General features: G+C 39.0%; 1 protein-coding gene across 4 annotated transcripts in view; it reads right to left on the reverse strand.

Annotated features, from left to right (window-relative positions):
* MAD1L1 (mitotic arrest deficient 1 like 1) overlaps positions 1 to 12,454 on the reverse strand; it is an 860,690-nt gene that overhangs the window by 447,842 nt on the left and 400,394 nt on the right. For all 4 annotated transcript variants that reach the window (XM_020975224.2, XM_020975225.2, XM_020975228.2 and 1 more), the window contains one exon: positions 5,368 to 5,502. In XM_020975224.2, coding sequence (XP_020830883.1) covers positions 5,368 to 5,502 — 135 coding nt within the window. The remainder of the gene's footprint in view (positions 1 to 5,367; positions 5,503 to 12,454) is intronic.

The raw sequence follows: 12,454 nt of genomic DNA on the forward strand, positions 1-12,454 counted from the left end.
AAAAAAATCGGCATGCAATTTGAAAAATCACTTTAGGTAAGTTTGGTTTAAATATCATTTTCATCATAGCAACTCAGTCCTCTGACATTCCAAACATGACTGTATGAATAAAGCTCCTTCTTTCTATGTGAGCTAAAATAGGGGAGGGAAGAGAAATGAAAGTGGGAGAGTGGAGGAGATTTTTGCAGCAAGGGGAGAAAATGTCAAAGGAAGAAGGAATGGTGACAGTACCTTAGGAGAAGAAGAAATACAGATACAAAGATGATAGAAGGGAATGGTCAAAGAGGCAGAGGAGACAAGCAAAGAAAAGCTAGCCGCCAACTGGACAAACATTTTTACTACCTTTGCATGTAAATTTTAAGGGTATTAAACACAGAAGGTGACAGCTAAGCACCTCACTGCACAAAGATCCTCTTTTATGAGGCCTGCTCCAAGCCTCGGCAGTGTTGGTACTCTGAATCAGCAGGTGTACAACTCCTACAGCTGCTGCTAAGGTGATAATACTTGGTGAATGAGTTCTGAGGTCACTGACAGAGTCCCTAATTCTCCTGGTGTATGAAAAAATCAGAACATATGGTATTTGATGTGCCAAAACTATCAGCCTCATAATTAATTGATAAAGGTACATATGGTAAGTACAGACAGTATAAATCTCTCACTGTAAAAAATACTGGGACTATTGAAGGTGTCAGTGTGAATCTTCCCTGCAAATCTCTCTTCATTAATGTTTCATATGGAGCCAAATGCACTGTAATAAAATAGCTATTAATGCACTTATATTTATGATGATTTCACTTTGTGCAGCTAGAGTCAACCTTTCAAATCCAAAATTCAAAGTCAGAGTTCAGTAATTACATTGGCATCAGCTGTTTCAAATTCTGGGGGTACTGATTATGTTTTGCACACTGTACCCCATAGAAGGATATTGAGGAAAATAAACTATCAAGGTAGTTTGGCACATTACCCACAAGGCTGATGACAAATATTCTACCGTCAAAATGAAAAACAGAAGCTGACTACAGGATCACAGCTTTGGTTATGATCCAATTCACCTGGTTTCATCACGTGCTCTGCATAATTCTCTTTCCTATTAAAACAAAGCTGAAAATTAAAAGACTGACATAGAGTTTGCAATAAGGTATGACCTGAACTATGAGGAGCTTCAGTCAGGGCCCAAATCATGGCCCTCTTTTGAGCCTATCCTAGTCAGAACTTAGCCCAGTTAAAAAGTGGCCCTATTTCCAGAGAGTCCATTCTGAGTAAGTGCCCAGCCCTGGGATATCATGAGCCCCACAAAAATGTTGTCTGGACTGTGCAACACCACTATTCTTCATATGATGAGCAAGTAAGTGAGAATGAACTGAATTTTTAGCTCCTTGGGGGGCAGAGACTCCACCTTTGTTACTTTGCATCAGTCAGTTGTATCACCCATTTATACAATATATTTTGTTAAACTGAATTGACAGATAATGTAATGGCAAATTATCAACGCATAAAGATACATGGGGTGTCATTACAGGTCTTAAAGTTCTCCATCCAGTATTACAACAGAAAGGTCCTTGGAGTTAAAACAATGGAGCCATGCAAAATTCCTCTTTAAAAAAAGTGGTTGAAAGCGCTTTAACCAAGAGTTATTTCATCCCAAGGTTTGGGAAATTCAAGATTCAAAGAGGCAAGATGATGAAAAAAGTACAGTGAGATGAATTGGTAATTATATCAATATGGTCATAATCCCACATTTATAATAAATGGTGAAAAACAGAAGCAAAGTAGGAAAAATATAAGGAGAAGTGAAGTATGAAGGGGGGGGAGGGGGGGACCGACCCAGGACTGATTGCTTTCCCATCCTTCTGCAGAATTAACCAATAACAAATGCACAAAAGGCTATAAAGTATGGAGAACAAACACCTCTGATAGCATATTAACAAGCCCAGTAATTCACTGCATCAGCACAAGACTGCTGTCTGTGTTATCAACCCTCAACCAGGCCCCAATTTCCCTTTTAGTTGCAAAATGAGGAATTTCAAAAAATTCAACATTTATTAAGTACCTATTATGTGCAGAAAACTGTCCATGATTTCTTCTGTTCCTCTTTAAGATAAAGCTGGATGATTTAACATCACTTTTGCAGCACACAAAAACACATCTCTCAAAATCACAGACTTCTTCACCTGTCTTTGAGACCATGTGCCATCAAAAAAGAGGCTCACATTTGGCAGGCAGCAAGATGCGGTGGAAAGAATATCTTCTCTTGAGCCCCTGAAACACTGAAATCAGTTTTCTCTCTATCATCAGATAACCTCTATGTCATGATCTACAACTATCCTCCTGGAGAGGAGCAGAGCTAATTCTTGCGGTAGGATGGCAGAAGAACACAGAAAAACTAACCTACACACTATCCTAAATAATCAACAGAACCTCACTTTTAGAATCTCTGGATAAAAGAAAGACAGAGGAGGGAAAAGGAAAGATCAAAAGAGTGAGATGTACTGATTTGATCAGTCCAGGAACAACTGAGAACTTCCCACCCATCCTTTCCCCCATTTGCCTCAACAGAAAATCTTCATTCTCTATTGGCTTCCTGACCTTTTGCTGAAAACACACTCACGTCTCTCTCACACTTAAAAACCCCCCAAAACATCTGGACAGAATAATCACTCTCTCCATTTCCACGGACTCCCCAGCCCCCTGCAAAGGAAGCTAACTGCTACTGAAATGACTTTCCTCAAGGTCCTTACTGATCTATAAAGGCCTTTTTCAGTCCCTTTTATCCTTGACTTTCCTGGAGGATTGTGTAGTGTGGACCACCCCTTCCTCCTCCTCCTCCTCCTCCTTCTTCCTCTTTTTTGTGTGTGTGTGTGTGTGGGTGCTAGGAAATGGGGCTAAGTGACTTGCCTGGCGTCACAAAGCTAGTTAAGTGTTATGTGTCTGGGGCCAGGTCCTCCTGACTCCAGGCCAGTGCTCTGTCCACTATGCCACCTAGCTGCCCCACCCCTTCCTTCTTGATACTGTCTTCTCCCTTGACTTCTGTGACGCTGAACTTACAGTTCTCCTAGTATCTTCTCTTTCTGCTGTTGGTTCTTCTCCTTTCCCCACCACCCCACCCTCCCTGGCCTATATATTGAATGCACCAGAAGGTCATGTCCCTTGACCTTCTGTGCTCTTCCTACACTCTCTTCTTTTGCAATCTCATTCTCCTCCAGGTTTCAGTAACTAATTACTTCTGAAGTTAGTCAAATTTATATTTCCAAACCTGATACATCCTCCAGTTTTAGATCTCTATTTCCAAATGTCTACTAAATATTTTCAGCTGGATAGCCCAATAACATCTTAAATTCAAGATAACATTAACCACACAGGTCTCCTTACGTGTCCAAAACTGACTGTATCATCTTCCCTCTCCATTTCCCTCCCCAATCAATCCTGCCCTCCTCCCAACTTTCTTATTTCTGCTTAACATATCATCATTTCTCTGTTTCCAAAATTCAAAATGTCTAGGTGATTTTTGAGGGGTTTTTTGGCTTTCATTTCCCACATTAAATCTGTTGCCCAGTCCTTTTGACTGTACTGCTATTTCTTAAAGATGTCCCCTCCTTACTACTCCCACCTCTACCACTTTGGTTCAGAAACATCATTTCCTAACTCCTGTTAGCTTCCTTCCAACTGCTATTGCTATCGGCTTCTGCTCCTAACTGAGGTCTACATTCCAAACTGCTTTTCACATTTGTCCAGTATAATTTTGCTTATTCACTGTTCTGAAAACATCACTTCCTTTCTCAAAAGTAGAAACTTGTTATTATAGCATTCAAGATCTCCTCCTTCATAGCATTGTTCCAACCTACGAAGATTAATCTCATGTCACTCTTTCCCATGATCTATATTGAAACCAATTGGATTATTCCCTGTCTCCTATTTTCATGATGGCCTCTCTCATCTCTTGACTTTTGCTACATCACTGCCCATGCCAAGGATGGACTCTACTACACACCCTCCCATTCCCATTTCTGCCTACTCAAATCTTGCCCCACCTTCAAGGTCCAATCATGTCATCTACAATGGTTTATCTGATCCCATCGCTCAGAAATGATTTGTCCTTCTTCAGTCCTTCAAAAGCACTTTCATAGACTCTCTCCTTTGCATTTATTGTATGTTATGTTAATAGTTATTTATGTACATGTCTTATTACTCCAGTTAGAGGATGAGAATTTTATCTTACTATATCCTTGTGTAAGCAGTAGCTCAACTGCATATACCTCGCACATAGTAGGCACTTAAATGTTTGTTAAATTTCACTGAATTAAAATAAAGCTATTTCTTTTCCTGACTGCCATTCACACATTTGGAGGTATGGTCCTTCTCTTTAGCATTGCATCTACACTTTGCCCCATGAAGGACTGTCAGTGCTATTTAATACACCCTTGGCAATCTAACTCCAGGGTCTGACCAAAGATGTAGAGAAGTCAGACTCCCTATCTTTCTGATTTCTCTACCATTTCACTTTTGTCAATCAATGCCTTGACCAGAAGCTAGGTGAATGCTGGGAGAAGAGAGAACATAGGAAGCATTTTCAGTTTTGATAAGAAGTGTTGATGAGACATTGTATGACAAAGAGATATAAATTTCTGAATTAAAAATTACCTTGATGCAGTAATGTGTTTTTTATTCTAATAGCCTTAATTTTAATTTTAATTTAATCTTAATAATTTAATAGATTTTATTCTAATAGCTTTAAATATAGTGCTTGTTTGTTGGAATGAAAATTTATATACAAAGCAGTCAACTGACTATGTTGAAATTTTATATTATTATTAATATTGAATTGTGTATGGAAAGCAGTAAGACTTTCTACAACACTAAACAAATCAGTTCTGAGTTTTCCCTGAGACAAAAGTTTAACAGCTCCAGCTTCTTCAGGGTTTATCAAAATATAAAAGAAAAAAAAAGTAAAGACCTTTTTTTTTTTTAAAAAAAAGATGGCAAATCTGACCCTTGCAGTAAGGAGAGGTAGTAAAGGACATTTCACACATATACTGAAAAGTGGATTGTTCCAAAACAGGACCAAATACTTCTAGAATGGAATGACTCCCCAAGCTCTCATGCTCAATTTATTTTCTTTCAAAACCTAGACACCACAGAGAAATGCCTGGTGTTCCTAACTGGACTTGATGCAGGATTCACTCACTGGCTAAATTATCTTCTCAGGTCATACTGAAAAAAAAATTGGGGGCCTTTTAGAATACAAGACAAAGATATAAAATACAAAGTGCTTTTCAGTGGCAGTAAGTGTAGCAACTATGCCAAGAAAGGACATCCTTATTCATTGAAGAAGTCTGTGTACAGAGTAGGTCAATTCTAAGGCTCACTTACCTCCATTTCAGCACAATTAGCTTGCAAATTCTGCACCATGTCCTCATGGACTTGGAGGGCCAACTGGGGAGAATTCTCTAATGGGGACATATCATTTTCAAAGGAGTCCAAGATAGATCTCATTACGTCTCGCTCCTGTAGGCAGAGAAAAACAAATGGAATTGAATCCTATTACTATCATTATTAGAAAACTGTTGTGGAACTATAAGAGATAAACTGTATGGTGATAAAGTGCAGGATATGGAGTCAAGATGACCTGGATTTAACAGTTATAAGACCAGGGAAAGTTATTTAACTTCTCTGAACCTCAGGCAACCCTCTGAAGAAAGTACTTGGAATGGAGAGAGGCAAAACATTTGGAAAAGACCCTGGAAGAAAAGATGGAAAGGACAATGTGGCAAAGTCCTAGGAAGAAGGTTTGGGCAGGAATGGAACAAAATGATCCCAAGGGAAGTGGATTTGGAAGCAAATAATACAAATGTCTAGAAAGAGCAGAAAACAGTGACCTGTGTGAATAGGATTGACAATAAGAAGGTAGACTCTATTCTAGTGCTTATCTTTCAAAGGGGTTGGAGAAATCCTTTCAAACCCAACCAGCCCTTTTGTTTTATGGAATGAGAAGTCCCACCAATTAAAAGCAGTGATATCTGAAAAAACTGTGGTCCATACCAAATTTCCTTTGATTTCCTAAAGCTATTTGGAATATTCCATTCTTTCACTTGCAGTTTCTAAGAGCTACAATCAATATCAATGAAGAGCCAAAATATGACTACAGGAGAGGATAACACTTATCCCAAAGTTATTGAGCCAGTGAATCAGAAGTCAAGATAGAGGGGGAACCAAAGCCTTTCAAACAGGGGTTCAGAGTTGTGTACAAAATGCCTTGGGAGCAAAAGAACAATTTCTACAGATGATATTCAGTGTGCTTCCTGGAACCCTGTGCCTACATTTTCAACCATTTTCCAGTTTCTACTCTCTTACTACTATTGCTATGAACAATACCACCAGAAGTCAAGACCAGAAGGAGCTAAGCCAGTCAAGTTCTGCACTCCCTGAGACCACGTATCCTCATGTTTACCCTGGCTATTTTATATTCTGAGTGTGCAATTAACAAGCTGACTCTCTCCCTCTTTCTGTTTCTTATCCTGAGAAATATAATAAAATCAACACTATTATTGCCTTTAAAAAAGGATGGGCCAACAAACTGCTACATTGTCACACTCACCTAGATAAAACTCCTTTCTATGGACACCACTCTCCCCAATATTTGAGGTCTCTCCCCCTTTTAGAAATTTAAATTCCCAAAGATCAGGGGCTGGCTGGCTTTGGTATTTGTGAACTCAGTGCTTAGTCTACAGTAAGCACTTAAATCCTTTATTCTATGAAATGAGACTAAATAAACAAATTATTAGCATAATCTGGAGCTGAAAGAAGAAATGAAGATATCAAAATAACCCACCACTTTCAAATAAGAGTAGAGGTGGGTTTTAAGTTACCCACATAGTTATAATGTTAAAGAAGGAAGAACTGCGGTAAAGGGGAAAGAACTTAAATATCATCTCGTTGCTCTAAAAAAGGCACCGAGACAGGCTGCAACATAAGAAAAGACAAGGAGTGTCATGAACAAGTGTCATAAGAGGTCTTTAAATTCTGGAAAGGTCCACAATGTTCACAAACAAATGAAAGTGACAAATTACAGAATTAAAAGGTCCTCTGCTTTACTTGGATCCTTCATTTTGGAGCAGGTTATCCTAAGAAGAGCAACGTTTTTATCAGATCTTTGGCAATAGCAAACATATTAATCCATAAACAATCTCTCCCTCAAGGTAAAAGTTCCTTCTCATACATGACAAAAGCTCACTGAAGGAAAGTATGACAAAAGTATGGGTAAAAAAAAAAAACACAAACATGAAAGTATGACAAAATCATCACTCCGTTATCAGCCCCGTTCAATAGGCCTTGCTGATTCATTCTTCCAACTGAGCTCACAAGTTGAAATCAAAAAGTCATCTTCACTCCTGCCATCAGAATCTTACAGTTGAGTCATTACTGAGGGCTTGAGGCTTTTGAAGCTAATGGACTAGCAGTCCACATCAAGCACCATTTCTCCTTATGACGGAAGATAAAGCCACCATTGTTTGTGGTTCATTACAGCCTACAACACCTACAGGGCTAGCTACAACATCCAAACTCCAAAGCCTATCAGAAGAAGAACAGGCCAGAGCAAATAAGACCAAAGCCTGGCACAATGGCGCCTCTGCCCACTGGGGATCTCACCTCAGCACTTCAACTGTCCTCCTCCAACAGGCACATCACAGGAGAAGCAGGGCAATTTATCCTCAAGTCCTCCCTGGGGCCTTCACTCAACTTTCCACCCATCCACCCATCCACCCCAAACATACTGGTCCTTGTTCTCCACTGTCACCTCCGAGCCTGACCTTCACCCTGGATCCTTCAGCAAACTGTACTCCTTTGAATTGCAATCAATTAAAATTTTCTACTTTATTCAGATCATGACAAGGGCTGTATAAAACACTCTTAGGCCATTCTCCTTCATGCTCAAGGACTTCAGCACCTGGCTCACACAATTTTCTCTCCTCCCCAACTCCTGTTCAGACCTCAGGCAACTTCAGCATTCAAATTGACAATCCTTTCAATTCCCTAACCTCTCAATGTCTCAGTTCCTTTCAATCCTTGGCTCTCACCATTATTCACCATCCCACAACACTTTCTCAGGCCATTATCCACTGTTTTGACTTTAGTGTCCTACCTCCCCAATTCTTACCCTACACTTAACTACTTCACCTTGACACTGTAATCTACCTTGACTCCCTAATCCCCCTACAGAGAGGGGAGAGAAATCACCACTCATCCCTTGTAAAACCTCAGTTCTGGATTCATAGAACCATGCTGATTAAATACATTATAAATCTGTGTTATACAGTGGGCTTGTACTACAGAAGGACAATCCTTTGACTTTTCTGTAAAGTACTTTTCCATAAAGTTGCTTTCCCTGTATCATTCTCCCCAGAGATCATTCCAAAACCACTCCTCAAACCCTCCACACATTCTGTTATCTGCTCATCTTATGATCTCACTTCTTATTTCACTGAGAAAATGGAGGTCATTCACCTTCAGTTCTCTCTCTTCCCCTACCCTTTCTCCTCAAAATTCTTCTGTCTTAATTAATCTCTATTGAGATGATCCTTTACTTAGCTAAAGACAACTTCTCTACATGTACTGTTGATGGTAACCCCTCAGATGTTTCCAATGGACTGTAGCCTCAATTCATTCTCTCTCTCTCTCTCTCTCTCTCTCTCTCTCTCTCTCTCTCTCTCTCTCTCTCTCTCTCTCTGTCTCATAATCCATACCTACCCCTGGATTGAATGTGTTCCCATGATACTATCCTGGGCACCCTTCTCTCCATACCATCTTTCTTGGTAACCACACAAACTCCCATTGCTTTAATTATCATCCCTAAAATGATGACTCCCAGATCTCTAAACCTAGCCCGAGACTCCTCTGAGGCAGCTAGGTGGTACAGTGGATGATAATGTGCTGGATCTAGAGTCAGAAAGACTCATCTTCCTGAGTTCAAATCTGGCCTCAGACTAGCTGTGTGACCTGAGGCAAGTCACTTAATCTTTTTTGTCTCAGTTCCTCAATTGTAAAATCAGAAGGAAATGGCAAACCACTTCTGTATCTTTGCCAAGAAAACCTCGAATAAGGTCACAAAGAGTCAGATACAACTGAAAAGCAAATGAACAACAGACTCTCCCCAGAGCTTTGGCCCTGCATCACCAACTGCCTATTGGATATTTCAAGCTGGATATCCTGGAAATATCTCAAACTCAACCTTTCTGCTAAAACCCTCTCCTATTTCAAACTTCATGAATCCTGATGAAGGCACCACCATTCTTCCAATGTCCAAAGATCATAATCTGTATCCAGTTTCTCTCTACTCACACAGACACTATGGTAGCCCAGACCTTCATCATCTCTTGCCTAAATTATCGCGACATCTTCTTAATTGCTAGCCATGCCTCATGTTCCTCCCCACTCTAGCTCATATTATATAGTGTTGCCAAATCAACACTGTTGATTTTTTCTTAACATTAGAACTGATCATAACACTTCCCTACTTAATAATGTCCAGTGGTGTCTCTTATTACCTCTAGGATGAAATATTAACTCTGTTTGGTTTTTAAAGACCTTCACCATCTGACCCTAACCTATCTTTACAGCACCATTGACATTACGGGCCCAGTGAAATCTGCAACCCAGCCAAACTGACCTTTTCTCCATTCCCTATACATCATAATATGCCATCCCCTACACCTGGAATGCAATCCCTTCTATCCCTCCATCTTGAGGAATCATCTCTTCCTTCAAGACTCAACTCACACAGGACCTTCTATATGAAGTCTTTCCTGGTCTTCTCAGCTGTTACTAATCTCCTTCTCAAAGCACCTCCTAGCCTATATCTCCTAATATTTATTCTGTACATATTTACATGTGTATTTGCTTTGTGAGAACAGGGATTGTTTTATTCTTTGTCTTCATATCCCATGAAGCTAGGACAATGCCTGATACATAGTAATTGCTTAATAAGTGTTTCTTGATCAACATTAGTGTTTCTAGGCTTCTTGGCAATGAATCAAATCTGCTTTAAGGGACTGGTGGGAAAACAGTATTAAACTATAATACAAATTCATGTCTTCATGAATACCATGTGGAGCTCACCAGCTTTCAATGAGGCCCCAAAGAATAACTGTACATTTTTCAATCTAGGCCATGGCTTTTTTGCTCATTTCCCTACACCTTCTTCTAAGTTCCCATCAGGGCAAGATCTGCAAGGGAAATGGATTCCAATTGGCTTAGAATACCACATTTTCAAAGCAACCATAAACTCAGGTTCCAGAGAAACTGTGCCCATAACATAACAGATTTTAGGTAACAAATAAGCTTAAAGTGCCAATCCAAAGGCTAGCTACCTCCATCATCAACTTATTAAATCTACTACCCACAAAATGTTAAACCTTAACACAGCAACTATTTAAAACTCAATCCTTGCCTTCAAAGAACTAAGCTATCTCCCTAAGAAATAAGAGAGGCAAATATAGAGCCAAATTCCTGAGCTTTGTTTTCACAACTACCACAATGTTAGAATATTAGCAAAGAAAATGTGGGAAGAAGAGACTCCGGTGAGTTTAGGGAATGATGATAGAATCTATATTCCATTTCTACATAATGAGCAAACAGATCCTATCCTCAAAAAGTTTTCCAGAAAAAAAGATAAGAAAAAGCTGATCTAGTCTGGCTATGAACTCAGTAAGATAATTCACTTCACATCTCTGAGACGCAGTTTCCTTAACTGTAAAATGAACAGATAAAATTAGACAGTCTCTAAGGAGTCTCTAAAGACTCTTCTACCTCTAAAATTTTGATTCTAAGAAAAGAGCCCCTATCCTTAAAGAGTTGGAAAAAATTGTTCAACTATTCAGCACCTTAGAAAATTATTCCCAAGCTTTGGGAAGTTCTGGGACATTCTATCATTATTTTTGTGATATATGCCTTTATCCCCTATATCCTTCTTTAAAAAAAAAAAGGCCAACCAAGGGCATATATTTCTTACATGTAATTGAAGCAACTTCTGGTTGGCAGGGTTCATCTTGAGAAAACCAGGAAGACTTTGAAACATCACAATTGAGATCTGGGAATTGATAGTTTCAAATCTGAGGTCTACTGCTCCCATATCAGTGGACATGGAATTGTCACCTTACCATAAACTTTATAATTAGTTGATGACAAAAAAATTCAATAAGTGAGAAATTAAAGTTACAAATCTAACTGAAACAAGTCACCTTCCATAGAAAATTTGTTCCTGGAGTAAGGTTTATCTAGTGTCATAATTTTATTGAATTCCTATATCTTCCTATTGACTTTTATAGTTTCAAGCTGGTTACCAGAGTTATCATTATTAGAGTCTCTATGTTGCTCAAAGGGCCAAAGGGGTTTTTCCTTTCATAAACAAGCTGTAATTGTCTCTTTTATTGATCAATAAATCTCTAAACTGCCTCACTTCACTAAAGTTCTATTCTGTTAAGTCTTCAACACTACATGGCTTTCAAAGTAGAAAAATACTAAACAGAAATAAAAATAAAATTTTCCTTCTCTTTTTTTTCTAAGAGATTGTTTTGTCATTAACAATAAAAGACCAAGAAGTCTGCAGGATGACTCTGATAATGACTTTTTAATGACAGATTCTAGTCACAGTGAAATCCCTTCTATTTCCACATGAGCAAATTTCAACTATTAATCTAAAAACAAACATGCGAGGCCTCACTTTCATTTTCTTTGCTCCTGCACAGAGCAGTTATCTAAGATTTGCTTGGGAAAGTACAAATCATAAGAATATTTTCCATTCCATGCTTTTCCAATGGCATAGAAGTAACCCTACTCCTGGAGGTAAGACTCGCCTCTTGCTTAATTACCAGTGACTGAGAGAATGTTAATAGAATGTATTACTTATGAGGAAATCAACCAGAGGACTGTGTAAGGGTATGCATCAGAATTAAACTAATCCAATCAGTGAGGAGAATGGAAAAATAAAGTTAAGGTAGAAAACTATATGGGACAGAGATGTTTAATAAAAAGGCTTATGTTGTAAGATGGCACCATCCCTGTCTTTGGTATGACATTCTGTTCCAAAATGGGGCAGATCCCTAGAAAAGTGGCCAAGCCACTGCCACTGAAAAGGTCCCTATGTTAAGTTGGGGACTGGCTCAGGTAGTAGGGAGGCCCATATACAATCATCAGGTAAAATAATCAAAAGTCCCATTTTTTTTCCTACCTATTCTTTTAGATCGCACAAATTCCACTTAAGGGTAAATAGGATTACAGATTTACAACTGGAAGGGAACTCTGAAGTCAAATCCAACTCCCTCATTTCACAGATGAGGAAACTAAGGCCCGGAGAGCATTTGCCCAGGGTCGCACAATCAGTAAGTGACTAAGGCTGATTCAAACACAAGTCTTCTTAGCCTCATGTACTATATTTAGTATTACAGTACTCTGCCTCACATAC

This window comes from Phascolarctos cinereus, unplaced genomic scaffold, assembly GCF_003287225.1.
Source record: "Phascolarctos cinereus isolate Bilbo 61053 unplaced genomic scaffold, phaCin_HiC Scaffold_4;HRSCAF=312, whole genome shotgun sequence".
NCBI lineage: Eukaryota > Metazoa > Chordata > Mammalia > Diprotodontia > Phascolarctidae > Phascolarctos > Phascolarctos cinereus.